This window comes from Pagrus pagrus (genome assembly GCF_965226575.1).
Source record: "Pagrus pagrus genome assembly, chromosome: 24".
Taxonomy (NCBI): Eukaryota; Metazoa; Chordata; class Actinopteri; order Spariformes; family Sparidae; genus Pagrus; species Pagrus pagrus.
In genome coordinates, this window is record NC_140206.1 from 1331530 (window position 1) to 1352925 (window position 21396).

At 45.0% G+C, this 21396-nt stretch overlaps 1 protein-coding gene across 1 annotated transcript in view; it reads left to right on the forward strand.

Annotated features, from left to right (window-relative positions):
• Positions 1 to 7360: 7360 nt before the first annotated feature.
• Positions 7361 to 21396, forward strand: part of LOC311253085 (zinc finger protein GLI2-like) — a gene marked incomplete at its 5' end in the record, with an annotated part of 56174 nt that continues 42138 nt past the window's right edge. The window contains one exon of the mRNA XM_084346819.1: positions 7361 to 7454. Coding sequence (XP_084202945.1) covers positions 7361 to 7454 — 94 coding nt within the window. The remainder of the gene's footprint in view (positions 7455 to 21396) is intronic.

Here is a 21396-nt window from a genome sequence, read left to right on the forward strand (position 1 = left end):
TCTCAGAAACTTCCTCTGACAGAGCGAAGCAGCAGCAATTACACATGATGAAAACAGAGCTGCGTTTAATGCAACGCTGCAACATGCACACGCACACCGAGAGACATCACAAATCAAAGGTCCGGGGCCCGCCGGGGGCCCGTGGTTCCTCCTCTGTGCTGTGTAGCCTCAGCTCTCCGGGATCGCCTTTGATGCGTCTGTTAATTAACTCCTGAAGGGACGGCGGCAACGCCACGATCGGGCCTGACAGCCGCCGAGCCGAGCCGGGGAGTCCGTGTGTGGATTTCAAGGGCGGATATGAAGGATGGCCCCCCCGCTGCGAGGAGAGACACCCGCCGACATTTTGACTTGAGAAAACGAACGATCGCAGCCTTCAGCAGGGCTCGGCCTGCTTATCAATAGATGTGATCGCGCTGCCGTGTTCAGTGATCGTCTGACTCGGCCTCTTCCTCCCGTGACAGGCCGTTAAAGCGAGAGCGAGCTCTGAAGCGCTGCCATCTTTTTCCTTCCGCAGAGTCTTTTACCATGTGGCGTCCCGGCGGGGCCATGTGGTATTCCTTAGCAATCAATCCCCCTCGGTCGCGTCTTTCCGTGAGCTCAATCAGACCTCGAGGTCAGGAGGAATCTGTCCGGCCCCCCGGAGGCCCCCCGGCTCCTTCTTCTCCAGGAAGAGAGGCCGGGGACAGACTGGATCCCGGCCGGGGGCCCCTGGAGGTCTGTGACATGCTGTTAGTGACGGGGCCTCGGCAGGTTTTCCACTCTGTCACTGGCTGTTAGCTCTGAGAGGGGAGCTGCTGCTGTTTGACAGCTGTTCACCTGAGAGCACCAACATCCAGTCCACGGCTCAAATACTCCAGTTAAAGTCCTGAACTGAAGTCTGACTGAAGTAAAACTACAAAAAACTAAAGAAAACTGCAGTATCAGCAGAAAAATCTACTTCAACTGGCAGCAGACGCGTTTTAGCTTCAGCTAATCATGATCAAGAAAATGTTGTGATGTCTACAGAATAATAGACACCAGCCACGTTTAAACCTCATTTTCATTATGCGATTCTGTGGTGGTGGTGCCAGGCTGCTAACCTGACTGCATCCCACGGCAGCCTGGCTCCATTTTGTTTCCGTGTAACATAATTAAGTAAATGTTGTGATGTCTACAGAATAATGACCAGCAGCGTTTAAACCTGTTGTTCTGTGGTGGTGCCAGGCTGCTAACCTGACTGCATCCCAACAGCAGCCTGGCACCATTTTGTTTCAGCGTAACATAATTAAGTAAATGTTGTGATGTCTACAGAATAATAGACACCAGCAGCGTTTAAACCTCATTTTCATTATGCGATACTGTGGTGGTGGTGCCAGGCTGCTAACTTGACTGGATCAGGTTGGCAGCCTGGCACCATTTTGCTTCAGCGTATCATTATTACGTGAATGTTGTAACATCTATAGAATAATTACACCACCTGCGTTTACAATGGTTCCCTAATAGCATCGTTTTCATCATGCTACTATGTGGTGGTTGAATGTTGCCAGGCTGCCAACCTGACTACATCACTGTGACTTCACCAAACACATTCTTTGGCTCTGACATCTTTTACAAAAATGTCTAAAATGATAAAATGATGACGTGAAGACATTTTATATCCAATAGGTCAAAGGTCAACTTCACTGTGACATCACAATATTCTGGTAACAACGACATTTATTTTACTTTTCTTGCGTCGGGCCTCAGTTTGGACATCACTGATCTATAACAACGCTTCATAATATATGAATGTTCATCAGCAAAGTAACTTCTCAATATAGAAAAAAAGTACAAGAATGTATAAAGACGCAGAAAACGTAAAAACTTACTTTCCTTATAAGAGCTGAAAACACTGCTTCTGTAAACATGTATGACTCAACTCTTTAGTGTCACTTTTGACTGGATGAAGCTCTGCAGGTGTTCATGTTATTGTGTCCACACCCACACAGCTGACTGTGACTCAGAGCAGCAGGGAGTTTCCCTTCATTTAAGGCCTAATGTGATGATGATGATGGAGAGTTATTACCTCTAAACGCTCGTCAGACGTTCCTCAGAGGTGGAGACTCACGTTTGAATGAGTCAGTGTTTGTGTCAGAGGCAGAATCAACAGCGACCACAGAAAATCAGCAAAACAACATAAAGTCCTCCAGGAAACAGACGATGAGTTTGAAAGCTGGACAGAAATTGTTGTGCTTTGTGATGAATCTCACGGTTTTGTTGAGTAAATCTGGACGATATTTGAGGCAGTGACTCTAAATTAAACATCAGAGAAGCCTAATTTCTTTGCTCCTGATCCGTCAAAAGCCTTTTACAACAAATCCGTCTCAAACCTGCTGCTGTAACAACACACAGCTCCATCTTTGGGCTTCCTGCAACATAAACTGACGGTGTGTGCATGACTGTGTTGCAGGATGTGGAAAAACATTTGCTGTATGACTAAAAGCGAAATAGAGAGACTGACCGTAGGTGTTGATAAATTAAAGGGCTCATCCGGCCAGTGAAGAGGAAGTCGGCGGTCCAAACTGTGGCTGTAAAACAGCGAGTGGCCGTGCTGTAGCGGGACCATTTGGCCGAGGGTCAGGGATCAAAGCAGTCGGCCGACCTCGGCGGTCAGTGTGGACTCGACACCGTCTGCAGGCAGAGCTGTGGAGACACGTGGCAACTGTAACATGTTCAGGGCATTTTACTGATGAGGAAATGGGTTTAGTGTCGCAATTTGTGTCTTTTTCTGGGATTTTTTACAAGTTAACTTCGACCTCAAAGAGTTCAAAGAGTTCATGTTCTTTAATGGGTCCAGTTTTATCTGTAACCCTAAAAAGTAAGTGACCAACTTCAGCGTCTTGTTAGCGGAAGTTTTTATTTTGTCCGTCCCACACAGTGCTGTTGAAAAGCAGATGCTAAACTGCACGGCTGCTTTAAATGTTGCATACTACCAACAAGAACGGCACTAAGTAGATTGCATACCTCTGCCAAGGCCCCGACAGTCTCCTTTTGTACTCACTCATAGATACCAGTGATGTAAATAAGACATAGAAGAAACGAAAAGACATATTTTAAAGGTTTGTTGAATAGCTGATGCTAAACTGGAGCATGGATAGTTATAGAAGTCGAGTGAGGTTGAAGGATTTAAAATATACTAAAGCCGGGAGCTAAACTGCTTTGCTTGAGTCATAGTTGTTAGCTACACTGCATCGCAGGCTTGAATATGTATGACGAAGCTGCTGAAGGAGCATGAAGGGTTATAAAAGTGTGAAAGGCATAAATGATGCAAAGTCTAGTGTAAGCTGGGAGCTAAACTGCCTTGCTTGACGAACCAGTAGCCTAACTGACTAATTCTCTCAGCACTAACACAGTTGCAGAGAGCTTTAAGCTAACTAAAAGCACTGCTACTGCAAATAAACAGTCGTGTCGGGGTCGGCTGTGGCCCACAGGTGGGAGGCGTTCATTCAAGCAGTCTGGTCAAGTAGCCGAGCTGAAGTGGGGAGTTCTCCGTCTGAACTCAGCCGCCACATCTGTTTGCTGTTGGAGAGGGCAGGAGGAGATCAGCCACAGGATATTGAACATCCAGGCAGACGGGTGTGAAGCTGCTAACACTGACGACGGAGGCTGTTTTTCTTTTCAAATTAACGGTTTGATTCAGAAACAGGGAACGAGGTGAAGAAAATATCACTTTCTTGCATTTCCCATCCTCTGTGTTGGTATCTAAAGGACAAATGGTGAAACAAATAGTAAAATAAGCAGCAAACAAGAGGCTTTATCATGCGTGGCCTCGGGGGAATACTCCTTCTCCCTTGTGCTCTGGTTTTAGCTTTCAGATTTTGGGTCTCATTGCTTCTCTTGAAGTTAAGAGGAACAAGTCTGGGAAGTCGGTATAAATTCAAATGTCAGTGTTAGCCTCTATTTGTACATTCGCTGCTCGCACAATAAACAACCCCCCTTCGGTCGGAGCTGGATTCTATTTAAGACTCGCCACCGACCTGGGCTCCTTTTACGGGATAGCTATTATTCAAAGGAGAATAGGTGTAGGGCCCGACCATAAATTCCAGCAAGTGGCCCTTCGAAAAGGGGAACCGCGCCGAGGAATTGACTGCGTGCTCTGTGATTTTACTCTGCTACGCTGTGACCTTTTGAGTTGAGACAGAGTCATTTGTTTCGGTTGACAAGAGCTGCTCCCATAATTCAGCGGGACAGCGGCTGCTGGTAATATCGGTGATGAGCCAAACTGTACTCTTGTTCGGCTGTTACACCTGGAAGGCAGAGGCATTTGTTTTCCTGACACAGGAAATACCCTCTCACTGCAGGCCAGGGTGATTTCTGGGAGTCGTGGCCCTCCACAGGACTAATCTAAATCATGTGTGTCGCCGGGTGTTTGTGAGCTCTTAGTTAATTTACACTGTGTCAGAGGTGTTGTTTTTGGGAGGACTTTGATATTTCTGGGTGAACTCCACATGCTGCAGGAACAGCTACTGCAGAGGGAGGAAAACTGTAGGTGAAAGTACTGAAACATCATGATTTAACAGCGCAAACATCACACATCTGTGATGATCGTGAAGCAACACAAGTAATAAAAAGTGAAGTGTGTTTGCAATCCGGACTGTGACTCGGTGGAAACGGGGGGGAGGGTGATCCGTCCTCTTGTTCTCTTAAATAACTTCACTCTTTGTTGGCCATTATTCTCAAATGAATCATTGTTTGCCCTTTCAAAGGGAGCCGGCAGTCAACAGTGGGAGGTGACACTTAATAACACCACTAACTGAGCTGTTGACTTGCTAACGCGGTTGTTAGCTACTCCTGCAAGTAAATTCACTGATGTTTAGGGAGTCAGTCTCCTGTTTCAGCGGGGCCACGGCCTCGTGTGGTGATAAAGCTAATGTTAATGCACTTATTAAACTATGATAATAACAGTTACTTTGAATAAACACAGATTAAACTTCAAAGTACACCTTTAAAACTCTCACTACATATTATTTTTCTGACTTTAAAAAAGGGGACATTGCCTACTCTTGTGACATGCTTTACACAGTTTGGCTAACTCCACTCCTCATGCTTCTAGATAAGCTAACTGTATTAATATTAACCCATGTTTGCTAATTCAATCATTAGCACTGCAGTTTGTGCCGGTAGAGGAGAAAAACTTTTGCCGATATATTATAAAGTTGACAGTAATTGAAAGGCTGTCAGTAACTTATAAGTTGCTAGTTAAAGTTTTTCTGAGACTGCAATGTCAACATTAGACTTTACAGGATAAAGAAGTTAGCATGCTAGGTTAGCTGTTAGCTGCTTGCAACAGAAAACAGGGGCCGTGCTGGTTTTTGTACATGTTAATGTTAAAAAGATTACGCGGCTACTTAAAAGACTGCAATGCCAAAATTAGCAACGAGGCAAGTTAACATGCTATGCTAACAGTAGCCTAGTATTTGTATTTTTCAAAAGTTAGGTTACTGCTGGTCCAACAAGTTAAATATTATGATACTGAGTGAGCAGATCACTGTGGTTAAAATGCCCCAAGATCTAGGCAACATGCTAGGTTAGCTGTTAGCTTCACGATACACAGAACAGTAGCCCTTTTTTCCAACTTTTAAAAGTCATAGTTGGTTAAATTAACCTTTTAAAACCCCAACTGTCCCATTTAAACAGCTTTAAGGTTGATAATATATAACTTTTCGAGACTTTTTCATCTTAAATAACATTTCACACAAAGATCTTTGGGATGATTTCAGGTAAAAACATCTCAGCTTGTGACCGACTCACTGGCAGTTTCAGAAACAGGACCTGTGACCGTCTGGTTCTGGGGACGGCGCCGGCTGACAAAGCGCTGATTGCAGGTCACACACTCCGATGAAGCAGCAGTTCATCGGGTTTGTAAATGAGCAAACAGGGTTTTACTGCCTGTTTAACAAAGCTGAGCTGCTGACTGACACTTCAGCCTGGTGTCTTTATTGCTGCGGATGAATCAGTGTAACAGGTGTGAGAGGCCCGGAGTGAAGCATCATGGGAAGTCCCTCGCCACACACACACACACACACACACACACACTCAAAGCTGCCTTAGTTGAGGTGATATACGAGGCACATAATGGCCGTCTCTCACGCCTGCAGTCCTCTGATGTGTCCTCGCAAATCATCATTAGTCAGGCTCAACATTTGCTGTTGGCACATTTAGCAGCTCGGTGGTTTAAACTACACAACAACTGTAACTTGTGTTGTTGTGTTTTTGAGGCTCAGAGCTCAGACACATCAGGTTTAGAGAAGTTAACTCAGCTGTATGGACTTCAGGTCACACTTGGTCGTATGTGGAGAGAAGATGAGGTTATATGTGAGTAGGACTGGTTGATTTGTCCGAGGAAATACTTACAATTAAAAGGTCAAAGGTCAAACCCAGAGCAGCCGGTGTGTCCCTCCAGTTTACCTCAGAAACATTGAATAAATGTTCATCATCTGAACCCACGTGGTGCCGACCCGACACACGGTCCCTCTGCTTCTTGTTTATCTTTGCTCAGATTATCCCCGAGCGCCGGGCGAACATGTCGAGGGATCTCTCATGAACGACGGCTCGCCGTGCGGCGGAGCTGCCATTCACGACTCAATCTGCTCCCTGGCAGCGAGGACGTGGGGTCGGCTCGGGGGTTCTGGGGGTTAGAGGCCGGCGGGGGAGGAGGAGGCGGAGGTCTCAGCTCACATGTCATCAAAGTTTATTTGACTATTGACCTTTCCACCAGGACTATTCAGACGGGCTTCGAGGCTTTAACAGTTAGAACAATACCAGTTTATCTTCAAAGAGGGAGTGGAGATGAGGCGGCTCTGTCTTCAGGCTCCATCATGTTACTGATGTTCATCTAAGACCTGAACCTGGGTTCTGCTTGGTTAGGTCTCTTTGTAAGACCGGGCTTTAGATTAGAGTCCAGGACCAGCTGAGGCTGGGCGCCATTTTGGCCCCTCTGACACAGATTTAATGACAATAATGACTTTTATTTAAAGCCCTTTAGACAATTAGTTGATTAAGAAAAAGGTAAAAGGTTTCACCAGGATCTCAGCTGACTGAGGCCTACAGTTGTATCAATGTGGATGTTGGGATGTGAAGGACAAGATAAACTCTCAGTCTGAACCTCTTCACAGCACGAGGTGTTTCCTGCAGCAGCAGCAGCAGCAGCTCTCCCTGCGCTGAGTCTTTTCATGGCGCTCTCCAGCAGGACCGTCTGAGTACCCTCAGCTCCTCTGGAGAGTCTCGAGCGAGCCCTGAGAGTCCTCATCTCAGGCCAAATTAACACTTCCCTCCCTCGGCGAGTGCTCTCGCCTCGCTCGGCACTAACAGCCTCTTTTGTGTGCTTTCACTTTCAGAGACGATGGAGACTTCTTCATCGAGAGCCGCCGAGAAAAAAGACAAAATGGACGGGAACGGGTTCTCCGACCTCCCGAAGAAACCCACGGAGACGAGAGGTGAGGCTTCTTCTCTAACTTTCTCCCCGAGCAGCGACTGGATCTGACTCGGGTGTCCGGTTGTCTGTCGGGCCTCGGCACGCCGTGTGACAGAGCGAGCCGAGGTCTCGCAGGTGCTCGGCCGGGGGGCAGAGGGGGAGCGAACACGGCCCATGAAATATACATTTCAAAGATAAAGTGAGATCTCGGGAGCCGGCGCTCGTGGCGCTCCTCAGGCCCGATAAGGTACCAGCAGCAGTCAGAGGTGACTTACAGTAGATGTCTGATAGGAATCCTAAATAGAGCGAGGCCTTAAAAGAGCATCGTTAATGCGGATCGCCCTGCATCAAGGCGAGTCGAGCAGTGTGGCACCATTTGAGCACATAAACACTGATGAATAGATAACATGACAGGAGGAGAGGAGGCGGCGGCAGGTGAGAACCAGTGTTTGTGTTGTTGAACTAAATCAAGAGTAGCAGCGATCGTCTCTCGCAGGGGAGCGAGAGAGGAGACATGTTTTAAAGATGTCAGCCAGCGTGTGATGAAAGGCCGGCATAATGAGGCTGAAAGACCTTGTTCTTACCTCCAGAGTATAAAACAGAAAAAACTGTCCGGGGCTGGTGGAGCGAGGACGACATGATGGAGCCTCACTGTGACAAAGATGCAGAGTGATGTGGAGCCTTTGAAATGGAAATTAAACGCGTGATTTAGTGACATTTCTACTCGTTAATGAAGGACTTGGTGGCCTGCCATCATAAAGGAACACTCATTAATTGATAAAGAAGGAACAAAGCTGGAAATGGAGCTGCAGAGTAGCATCACTGGTTTGTTGCAACTTTTTAAAGGATGTCACCACAGCTCAGTGTCTTACTGGACCAATCTGTGGCACAACGTCCACATCCAGTGTTTGAGTCGCCTTAACTTACATTAACCGAGTGTATCTGCCACATAAATGACCTTCTTACTTTACCTACACCAGAGCTTCTATGTGGAGGATTATAAGTATAAAATGTTGGTTTTGCTAGTTATAAAGCGTAAGTGGACCTCATCTCTAGTTTTGCAGGATCTGTATCAAAGTTGTTGTTCTCTTCAAGAATATGTGATCGGTCCAGATTGTTTTTTTTTAAATATTTTTATATTTTACACTAAATCTTCACAAAAAAAACTCATAATGAACATTTTCCTGATTATTAGAATCTTTTTTTTTCTTTTTATTTATCCGATTGCAGACTTTTAAAAATGAATCGACTCATGAAGTGGCAGAATAAAGGAGCAGAAAATAGAAATACTCACTTGAAGTACAAGTACCTCAAAATCTACTTAGTTACATTCCATCACTGGACAAAGCAGACGCCTCTTCAGGCTTCACGTACTGTAGTTTCTCTGGCACAGCAGCAGATGCTTCTCCACGAGGAGTTTCCCCCCAAAGCATTAAAAGATGTGATCAGATGAAAGTACTGACCCACATTTAAACCGACCTGCTGAGGTGTTTCTACGGCGAATGTCCCGTGAAGTGGAGGTGAGGACGTTGGAGAGGATGGAGGTGCATGTTTAAAAGGTGTCAGCGACCGTGTGATGAAAGCTGCGTCTAACGAGGCTAAAAGACCTTGTTCTTACCTCCAGAGCATAAAGAGATGAACGACAGCGCGCTGACATGGATGCAGAGCGACGGGCCACTTTGAAATGGAAATACAGCCAGTGATTTGGTGACATGCCTCCTCTTTAATGAAGAACTTGGTGGCCTGCCACGATGAAGAAATCGAACATTAATTGTTCATAAGAGAATATAAATGTGGGCCGGCTGCTACATGTGGTGTTGGCGTGTACGGCGCTCCGGTTCTTCACATGCTCTTCTTCAATATTTGAACAAAGCTGAGGCGAACTCTTTCTCCCAGCTGGATTATGAGAACATTCCCATGATCCTCTCTGGTCACATGGTCTCTGTCAGTGTTTCCATCAACTTCCTGTCCCTGATAAGGCGCTGGCTTGTTATCTGTTGTAACCTTTAAAAAAGGGCCGTGAATAATATCGAAGTTATGTCTTGATCATGATATTAGACAACATATCGGCTTAGAGCTGAATATGATATATCGTCATCGTAGAGTCTGATGAAATTGACCACTGACTGCTGCTAATTGTAGCTGCCGTTAGCATGTTTGCCCAGTTAGCAGTGCAGCTAGCGTCGATGTTAGCTGGCTATACCTGGGCTGGGAGCACCAGTGATTATCGCCGCTTGAGGTACAAAGTGGTATTACCAGACAGGACGAGCCACGGCTAGCTGGTTAGCATGCTAACTTCAGTGGACATCTTTGCATCACAATGTATTTTACATAAATCTGCTGTTTCTTCACATTCTTCTGATCATTTAGTTTATTTTTAACACAGTTTTTAAACGACTGAGAGGTATTTAACAGTGTTTTGTTGTCGCTACAGAAATAATCAGGTGTCCGTTGGCACAAAAACGACACATTTTTCTAGCATCAACATTTTTACATATTGCACCTGTAAACATAAAGAAGCTTTTTGTCGCCTTGAAGTGAAAAAGGAGCTAATTTTTTCTGCTGTGCGAGCCTCCTGTTCCTCCGACCCTAATCCTGACCTCGCTTGAACTCCACCGTCCTGTTGTATATTTATAAATCCTCAATATGAGCCGCTGAGTTTTTAATCTCCTCTCCCCTAAAATAAAAACTCCTCCCTCCATAACTCTTCCTCCCTATCAGCCTCCTGTTTTCATCTTAAATAAACAAGAAGCCGCGACTCTCGATATCAGCGGAGAGGCTCGGCGCTAAAAAACCACAAGCGTCTGCCACTGTGTCGAGACAGAGCAATTACTTATCGCTGTAATATGCATTATTATTCCTGTTGCCAGCTCCTGATAAGTGAATATGCAGCACGAGAGCGCAGCAGATGAGACCTTGAACCTGAGAGGAAAAGACTCTAATATACGGCTGCTGCTTTTATTGTCGGCGTATGTTTTACTGTTGGCTGCAGGATTCCTGTCACCTAAGTCATGCCCACCTCTGAGCCCCGACGCCGCCTCTCTAACAGCCCGCCCTGTTTTATATTCCCGTCTCGTGTTATTTATTTAGAACAATTTCCTCTCTATCAAAGCACATGGCTAATGCCGAGTTTTAATATGTTATTTACACATAAAAACAAGCTATTTACAGCGGTGCATGTGTGCAGAAGGGAGGAAAATGAATGGGCCCCGGCGCCCCTCTCCGATCTGTTATATCACAGTTTAACAATCTGGATTGCTAATAGAACCATTTATCATGGAGCGGTCATTTATTTTATGTGAGCGGCCCAGGTCCTGTTCCCAGAGGCCTATGGAAATGGGGTGCGCATATAATGAAGCTCAAGTGCGAGTCACTTTGTTTAAAAAGTGGATCCGCCTCGCCGCGAGTCAATTAGGATGGACCCAGGTGCTCCAGACGCCGCTATCTGCTCCGTCCTGATGATCCTTCCCGCGACGTCCACTCTCCCCCAGACGTGAAATGTATTTTTTTTTTTCCTGGAGAGTGAAAAAAAAACCTGGCACGCTGACTTCTGGACTCGTGTTCGGCGCCATGTACTAAGAGGTTTCTGGGCCCGCTCTGCTCGCCTCTCCTGGACTCTGCTGCCCAGTTAATAGATTCAAATGAGCGCTTGTATTCCCTCTGACAGCACGCATCTGTCTGCCTCAGAGCACAGATTTACGCCATCTCAGGGACCTTGATGATTTCAAACCCGTTCGTAATAACCGAAGGTATTTAGAGGGAAAATATCAGCAGAATGACAAAGAATCCAGCGACCGTTATTGATGTACGTGTCAGGTTCTGGACTCGGGCCTCGGAGGATTAAAGTCGCCCCGCATTAGGGAAGAAATTTCCCTCTGTTTATATACATATAAGCCCAGAGACATTTCTTTAAGGCGAGGTGGAAATCTGATTTACGCTGGATTGGATAAATTTAGAGTTATTGCCTTTTGAAAAATCCATCATTTATCAGGAGGAAAGTTTATCCTGATCTGCTCCTCAGGAAACACGACTCCCCGACACTCAGGATCTTTTCAACTAAATGCTCAGAGAAAACAGTTCTCGCCTCAAGGTCCGGTTCTGCAGCTTTCTGTCATATCACGTGCTCTTCATCAGCAGGCGGCGTTGGTCCAGTTGCAGATGCACAAATTCACATTTTTTCCCCCTGAGATCTTGAAAGACTTCACGTCCACGTTAGCTCAAAAGTTGAGCTTCAAGGGTCGTTCTTGTCTTTAGAAACAGCAGCTGAGCCAAAAAGTATCTGTTCTGGAGCTTTCGATCATATCAAATACTCTTCTTCGGCAGCTTGGTCGACTCTTTCCAATCATTATCTCCTGGAGCTTCACAGCAGCAGTCTCTGCAACAGCTGAAGCAGCTGGAGACTTGTTTTAAAATGGAAACAACCACAAAATAGAAGAAATAATCCATTAAAACTCTGCAGAATTAGCTGTAAGCACTTCCTGTTAGCAGTGTGCTCATGGATGAACAGACAACTATCACTGGATCACTGTGATACTGAAGAAAACTTAAAAATATGACAATTCTAAGGCAAGTTCTGCACATACAAGGAGCATATATTTTTCTATAATCACTCTCTTCTTCGGAGCCATAACACACATGAGGTACACATATTTTTAAATTCAGTGTGACTCACACTTTCTGAGGGTATAATTCATTCACAATAATGCATCCAAAAATCCACTCAGAACTCCCAGAAAACGGGATGCTCCTTACATGTGCAGAACTTGCCTTAGAAACATCACGTTTTTAAGTTTTCTTCAGTATCATAGTGATCCAGTGATAGTTGTCTGTACATCCATGACTACACTGCTAACAGGAAGTGCTAACAGCTCATTCTGCAGAGTTTTTATGGAGGTTTTTTTTGGTTTGTTTACTAAATCAGGGTTTTGGTGAGATTATTGTCTGGAGACACTCGGAGGTTTATTCTTTTCTCTCCCAGAGGAAAATCGTCTAAATCCTCCTCTGATGCAGATTTCTTTGTTTGTTTCGGGGCTCGTGTTCGTTCCTCTCTCCTCTCCGTCTGTGTCGGTAAACTAGGCCACAGGAAACTACCGGCTGCCGCTAATGATTTGATTAACTGGCTTTGGTGGCTCATGACATACATCTTGCTGAGAGTGAGTTTGTCATTCGAGAGGGAGATTGATGCTCCCTCCCCCCGACTCCCTCCCTCCGTCCCTCCCTGCAGCCTCCCAGGTCTTTCTGCTGAGTCTGGATGGTCCGCGGGGAGGAACCCTAAGTACTTAGCACCTCCTCGGCCGCCCCGGGGCACTCTGGGTGGAGGGGGAGGGAGGGGAGGCAGACCTAAACAGGCTAAACAGACACTTACAGGAAGAAACCAAGAGGAAGCTTTAAAACAGCACTCAGATCCTCATGTAGCTGCTTCTGTGCTAGTTCTGGTGCCGTCTGTCACGCTAACTCGAGCTCTTCGTTAGCATTGGGATACATTATTCCAGTATGGAAGACTGGAGCTGCCAAAATGAAAAACAAATAAACAAACTGCTCGATAAATCAGTTTATATGTCTGGAAACCAAAAATTAAATGGTTCAATAAATACATTTATATGCACTTATATGTGGCAAAAATAACATTAAAAATGAATGTGGACTTCAATTGTATTTGTTTATATTAAACATTTTAAAATGTGTTCCCGTATTTATTTCTGAATATATTTCTGTGTTCTTTTCCCTTTGAACTTTGCCAGTTAAAAGATAAACACTAATAAATAAATGTGTTTGTGTAAATAAAGAAACTAAAATTAATAAATAAAATAGCAAAGTAATAGAACAGGGAATCCATCATTATTTCCATATTTATTTATGTATTTATTTAAATTTTATCTTGCAAAAGGAAAAGAAAACAAATATATTAAGAAATAAATAGCATTAAGTCATAAAAGAGAAAATTTAACGGGAATTCATACAAAGATAAATAAATTCATGTCACGTTTCATAAATTAATTAACATCTTCATTTATCTTTAATGGTATTTTTGTTGCTATTAATGGCATATTATTTTATTCATTGAGCCATTTATTTATTATTTGTACTCCGTCCTCCATCTTAATGCTCAACAATGTGAGAGTTTCTGCTTTTTCAGGTCTTCTGTTAAATAAAAGTGAATATAATTTTAGGGCTTTTGGACTGTTGGGCTCACAGAACTAAAGATTTGACGGAGATTTTTCTCAGTTTTCTGATGTTTTTGACCGGATGATTAATTTAAACAATCATTAGTTGCACCTCTCATGCTCACTTTGGTTCGACTGACACCAGTCTGATGATGATAACATTTATTTTCCCTGTTGAAGAATCTGTGGTGATTTATTTATTTATCAGGCTAAATTTCAGCTTCAGACCAAAAAACAGAAAAAAAAACCAAAACACCTCCATGTGAGGCTTAACACCTTGTTTGGACTCACTAAAGCGGTTCCTTCAGGGATCAGTTCTGGTTCTGTAAGGTGCTTTGGATTAAATGCTGACATCTGCCTCAGGTCTGATCCAGCCTGCGAGTCAAACCAAGGGCCGGACTGCCCGTTGGAAACAATGGGATTAGTCTGGATGTGCTAGATGAATGGAGCCGGGCTGGGCTGAGTAAATAGTGTTTTAAGAGAGGTGAGTTAGTGATAAGGACGGGTTTCTTTATCTCGGCCCGGCGGACAGTGAGTAATTGATGGTGGCGGGACGCTCGGGCCCCCACCGCACGCTAGCGAGCTGCACAGAGAGCACTCGGGGGGTCAGGCCCGCTGGCAGAGAAAAATGTGACCGAGAAAGGCTCAGCATCCACCTCCCACTCCAAAAGGACGGCCACTAATCTTCCTGAGAAGGAGGAGAAGAAGAAGAAGAGGGGGCGGCGGCTCTTTTCTCTTCTCCTGCCTCGGCGCTGTTTAAATGAGGCCCGGCCCGGGGAGGCCTCCGAGAGGCAGGGGCAGGAAAACAGCCCCCTGACATTAACACGGCCGACTAACACAAAGTGCTTTAACTGCTGGACCGTCAGCCTGAACAGCTGTGCTGCTGGAAACATCCAGGCTCCATCCAGCAGAGGAGGGCTGATGTTCAGAGCAGCAACTGGGTTTCATCAGCAGGACGTTAAAACAACAGAATAATCAGACAGAACCGGACTTATCTGCAGGGACGTCCACACCAAGAACTACAACGAGAACCTCCGCCAAGGTCCAACAGCCCCCCTTTAATTTAATCAAGACTAATCCAATATCAGATAACACTTCGAATCGACCAGATCCAGACTCCTATTTGGATCCGGATCAGATTGGACTCACTCACAACACCAGCCACCTGAATACACCTGATAGTTTTAATCAAGATCCACAAATTATTCACTGAGAAATTAGAAAATTTGGAAGAACACCCTCCCTCACAATGTGGAAGGACCCTAAATCTGTCCCTGTATCCCTCAACCAACCGACCGACCGACCAATCGACCAACCAACCGACCGACCAATCGACCAACCAACCGACCGACCAATCGACCAACCAACCAACCGACCAACCAACCGACAAACTGACCAACCGACCAGAAAAAAGTCAGAACTCAGTTTTCTCTCGTCAGCAGTCCTGATCCTCTCCAGTAAGATAGAACTAAACATGCTGTGATATTATTTGAAGGCTGTATCGCCGACCTGAATTACTGCCCGTCTCCACCCACATCAGTCCGAGTCCTCTCCAGTTCTTGCACCTAATGTTGAGCAGAAATAAACTGTCTTGGATCCTGAAAGCGTGTTTGGACCAAAGTGGGCGTCCTTTGACCTCCAGGCTGCAGCAACAACGTGTAGTTTTGTTCGAATGCTTCAGTCAAACACAACCAGACAGCTGCGTGAAGTATGACATCACTTTCACTTCACTCAGATACAAACTGTGTGATGAACTTCAGCTCCTGTGATTCAGACAACATGACTCCCTCAGTCTGAGCGGAGGTGACGTCACTGTGGAGGAGTCAGTGACTGAAGCTCAGAGTTCAGCCTGGACTCAGATGTTTCCTGCAGCATGTGGCCCCTGACTGTGGCCCCTCGGTGAGGTTTCCAGTAATCACAGCGACTCTCTGGCTGTTTCCACATGTGAGGCTGCTGCGCACACACACACACACACACACACACACACACACACACACACACATTTCTGTGGCTCTTTGTAAACATTTAGCTTGATGACTTTCCAAGATGCCCTCGTCCAGTTTTATCTGAAGTTTCAGTCGGGGAGCGGCTGGTCTGAGGGGCCGTGAGATTACTGGCACTAAGTGAAAACAGAAATGTTTGTTCTTATATTTACTGTATTTATACACCGGTGGAAGATCTCTGGATAAAGATCAGAGTTTTAAAAAATTCATACGTCTCTCGGCCCTCAGCTGATCCTCACTTGTTAGTTTTCAGCCTTGAGAAGAGTCATTAAACCAAACTTCCAGATTTCAAAGCTCATTTTTGGCAACAAGATAATTAACCCATTATCACGAGAAAACCAACACTTGTTCCTCGTATAACTTGTGTTTATTAGAAGTCTACGGAGGCCCTGAACCCCCAGATCACAAGCTGATTATTTTGTCACTTTTCTGGGCGTCTTTGCGTTATTTCCAGGTTCAGGCCGAGAGTCTCTTGTCTACAGGATCGCTCATGGGCTGTTGTAGGTCGATCATAGAAGGCAGGCTCCATATTGATGCTCAAAAATGTGAGATTTTCTGCTTTTTGTTGGCCTTATGTTAAATAACAGTAAATATTATTATGGGGTTTTGGTTTGTTGGACTCACAAATCAAAATATTTGATGGCATGGTGGAGAGTTTTCTCTGTTTTCTGATGTTTTTGACCAAACGATTAATTTGGTGATTGAGATAATAATGTTAAGTTGGGTCTCTTCACGATCTCTGATTGGCTGTTGTAGGCTGTAGGGAGGTCATAGAAGCTCCTGTCTGCTTAAATGAAGAAAAAAGTGTAGTTAAAGATAAAAACATCGATAATAGCGATGAAGAAATCGTAACTGTTAACAAACAGCAGGTTTTCACTGTAAATTCTGACAGTAAACTACTGTAATTACACTTTTGCAATGCATGATGGGTAATTATTTGGAACTGACTGTAACTTTGTATATTCACATTAACTCCAGATGCTTATTACAGCATCATAACTGTAATTTCACATAAAAATGCTGTATTTTTACAGTCAGATGGTGTCTGTAGAATAACTACAATATACCGCTATGAATTTACTGCAATTATTGACAAGTAATTTACTGTATAATTGAGGTAATCATGTTCACGGTGCGTCCTTTATGTGTTCGGCAAACACACACAACGTTTCCATCTTAATAGGACTGACAGACGGGCAGGAGGTACCAGTGAAACTCAAGACAACACTTGTGTTTTGACGCGTCGGCCGTCGTGTAGCGCTGATTTGAGTTTGTGTTCTCGGCGCTCATCAAAGTGACGTCTGTCTGTGTTTTGCTCAGGATGGCTGGTTGACTGAAGCCGTCCCAGCGCTGATATATGTAACCACCAGCTCCAGGCGACGTCTGCAGACATCAATCTCTCACAGCCGTTAAGGTTTGCTTGCACTGATTCCAAAAACAACAGGCTGCATTCCTGCAGATTTACAGCTGCGGGGAGCGAACGCTCAGGAGCGATATATGGATGTTTCAGAGGATTAAGCCAAAACTCCCCCACCTTTTTTCATTTTTCTATTTGGTATCCCTCCTCTGCTGCTCTACCAGACTGCAAATCAGTCCCCCGCCTCCTGAGAGGTCGCCTCGGAGGTTCAGGGGCAGCTCCCGGGTCTGTCTGGGTCCAACATGGACTCCTCAGACTTAAACATGAGACGTGGAAGATCACAAAAGTGGAGATAACTGGATGAGAACTGGAGGAAAAAGTGCCTCTTGAACCAGAGACCTTTGTTACAGATGTAGATTATGTCATTTAGAATATTTCCTAAATATAAGTAAAGAAACGAACCAGAATCTGTCTCGTCTCTGATCCGGCCCGAGAGGAGACGGACGCCCCGGCAACACCGACCCTCGATGTAGTCATGTGCTGCTGATGTGATCTGTGCATCCAGCCGGCCACGACCCAGAACCACCAGCAGCTGCCGTTAAATCACGGAGCTGCAGGAGGAGAGTGTGTTCACCCACACAGAAACTGCTGTTTCTGACAAGATGTTCAATCTTTAAGTGCAAAAATTTGTCGGGACTCTGAAAGCAAAAGCATCTGAAGTCCAGACGAACTAAATTCTTCGAGGTTTTAGCAGCTCGTTATGGTTCTGACCCGTACAACCGCAGCCTGGAGGGCCACCATCGATGTTATAAGAGAAGGAGAAACAGAGGAGGCAGACAGAGTTTCATGTCAGATACACAACGTCTTTCTCTTCCTTCTCTGATGGAAGTCAACACATCATCCAGTCTCAGTCAGACGTCACTGCACTACAGGAGCAGTGTGTTCTGGTCCGGTTGTCCTTTAAGCTCAGTTTAAGTTCCTAACATGTAGTTTTTGCTCCAGCGAGGGTAAGAAAGGTTCAGACGTGGTGATAGAGATGGAGGATTGTTGTTCACTCGGAGTGAGAGTCCAAGAAAGCACATTTTGTTTGAACTATCAGCTCCATTTAATGTCTTAAAGTTCATTTTTCCAACCAATTTAATTCCCGACAGCTCGGAAAATGAGTTGTTAGAGAAGAGAAGGAGAAAATGAGGATGGAGAGAGAAATAAAAGGAAGTAGTGAAGGAAAAGGGGCGAGGAAGGAAACAAAAGGAGGAGGTAGGAAAGAGGATGGGAGGTTAGGATACAAAGGAGGACATGGAGAATAGGAGGGAAAGAGGAGGTAGGGAAGGAAATAATATAATTTGACTAGATTGAAGTGTGAGAATCCAAATATTGAGAGTTTTTACAGACTGTTCGGTGCAGGTTTGATGACCAGGTCTCCTCGCTCCATCCAACAATGAGCTTCTTCCATGTTATCCTGCTCAAAGTGAAGATGTTGAGCTTGTTTCTGAAGCCGAACACGTGAGGTGGACTCAGTCTGAGGCAGCGACGGGCCTGAAGCTGCTGCAGCTGCCGTCTGAGAGCGCCGCCGCTCTGTACTCAGTTACAGTGAAACGAGGAGAGGCACGCTAATTGCCTTGTAAGTATTGCAGAAAGCAGCTGGAGATTAGCAATAACAGCTAATTAGCTCTGCTACAGTGGAAATCAAAGCTTCACATGAGGATAAACACACAGTCTGCTGTTTGTCTGCCCATTATAAATCTTTATGAAGCACCAGGTTGTCACATTCATGGATTTTTAGAGAGAGAGCGAGGTGTTGTGTTTCACAAAGTTTCCCCCTCAACACCAAACCCACGCCTGCATCAGCGCCGGCCCGCGCAACTGTTAAAACACCGTAAATATGACTTTGCTCTTTTCTTAACTCAACACTGAGGAGTATTTTCCCTCATAAACGCGGTGAAGTAAGTGGTTCCCCGTCAGCCGGCCTCACGCTCCACACTCAGACAGCCAATGAAACTGATTAGAGGCTCAATAAAACACTTTGTGTTGGAGCTGGAAGTCACTTCAGCACTTTGAAATGACGCCTTTGACGGAGGAGATGCTTCTGATGAAGACGCAGAAACACACAGAGCAGTTAAATAATACTGTCTGTTGCAGCTGACCACAGTGTCACCAGACTCCCTTAACAAACTGGCTAATTTTGAGAGTTGTTGACTTTGGAGAAACATTACGAACATTGTTGCTGACAGACTCTGAATCATTGTCTCCTTCTTGTAAATTCAGCATTAAATGAAAACAGGAAGTTGTTTGTTTCCTTGTACAAAGTGTCAGTTTGTGGCAGCATGGCTGTACCAGCCTGTCTGCTTCTGTGTCTATAGTGCTAAAGTCTTACCTGCCAACATGTAGCAGCTGTTTGAACACACTGTTTACACTGATTTCACCATTTACACTCAATTTATGAAAGAAGAAACATTTTATTTGTGAACATCCTGTCAGATCATATTTACTGTTTTTCAATTGTTCTCCATGTTATTGACTTTGAATTGTGCGAGCATGACGTTAGCTTTCTGGCTAATAGCTGATCCAAGTGGACTAGTTTACCTCCTGTTGATAAGTCGTGTCTAAGATTCGTCGAGACACTCGAGAGAGAACTTCTCTTTATCAGGTTTTTCTGTGAAGTCACTCTGTTCATGATGACTTTTTAACTCTCAAAACCTCCCTCACCTCCCAGAATCAGTTGTCTAACTCCCGAGCTTGAACCCGTCAGTCTTTTTATTTCCCTGTATTGAGACTCGTCCCACCCTCCGCCGCTCTTTGTCACAGTGGCGACAACACTGAACCCACGCAGGGTCACATGAAGGCGTCTCCTCGCTCTCCGCCTGACTGACGAACTCGCTCTTTGTACTTTTACAAAGGAGGCTCGACCTTCCTCTCAGTATTCCCATCGTCTGACTCGAAGCCACCTCTTCATCACACGCGGAGGCTTCTGTCATCATCTGCACTATTACTGTTATTTACCATTTCAATGTATTCTAACAACAAAGTGTCTGCAGCTAACGGCCCGGTACCATTTCCAGTCCAGTCCAGTCATAACTGTAGCAACACATGTCTTTCAGAAATCAATCTGTCTCCACCTCCAGCTCCTGGAGCGTCAGAAAGCAGCAGGCAGCAGCGGCAGGCTGCAGGATAATGTGTGTAAACCGTCGGGACGTGGGTGTAATGACACATTTCTTACTGACGGGGAAACTCGATCACAGCTGACAGCCCGTCTGCTGGGCCTCGTACACAAAAACACAGCCAGCTCTGGCCGTAACGCGAGCCTGAGTGACGTCGAGGACGACAGGAAGCCTCAGCAGGCGGCCTCCCGCCCCCGCTCACACTCAGCCGGGGTTGTCGGAGGTGGGAGGCCTCCCCTCTCCCAACAATCCCCTCAGCCGAGCTCCTGTTTCCAGATCAGGGGCTTCCCCTCCTTCTTTTAAATTGGACAGAAAATGAGTGAAGTCCCCGAGCTTTGTGCCGTCAGGATGAGATGAGTGATGAAGGTTTAGCACGAGTCAGGAGTGTTTGTTTCAGAAACTCACTCGTCAGTTGTAGTTCGTTGTAGTTCTGCATTTATGATTATCCTGTTTCCAGAGTAGTGGCAGTAACTATGTACATCTACTCTGTTACATTTCAGAGATCATTTTTCTAAATCTGTGACGACAAATGGGAAAGAAATTGTGGGAGTTGAATGTTTCTACATCTGTGGAAAAGGTTTTGGCACTTTGAAACTTGTCGTACTGCCACTGCAGGATGCTTCTGGTAGCTAGCCTCCTGCTTTAACAGCTGCTCGTGTTAACAACGATAGTTTGAACATAAAATATTAGAAAACAGTAAAACACTGAACTCTAACTGCTGCAACTGACAGAAGGTTATCCATTATAACCATAAACAATGCTATAAAAATGCAAACAAATCAGAATTATAAATAAAGTATAACTCACGTTAGTACTCGCACTACTTTTCTTTCAAGACTCGTCCTACTCCGTCTCTGATTGGTTGCCTTTGTCGTGTTTCTCCGCTTTACTCAAACTGTTAACTCAAAGTGCAGCTGTGGTTGTGTCTGTTTTTCCTGCCTCATGATATGCTGGTTTATAGGCTGTAGTTCTGCTTCTGACACCGGTCCGGTCCGCTTTACCCGACCTGTTGATAGACACTGCAGCTGGAGCGCTGCAGAGGTTGGTGTGTTTACTGGGGAAACCACACACAGACACAACCCATTAACACCAGACCACCACTGTACAAACAGGCGGGAAATAGCATGCTAGCTAGCTAATTTGTGTCTCATTTGTTGTGTAATTAAACAGTAAATTCAGAAAATGTGTTTTCTTGTAATCATGGGTCAGCACCTCATAATTATGAGAAATAATTACCGACTTAGCTTTTTAGCACATTTAGTGCAGAATCTGTGTTGCTGTT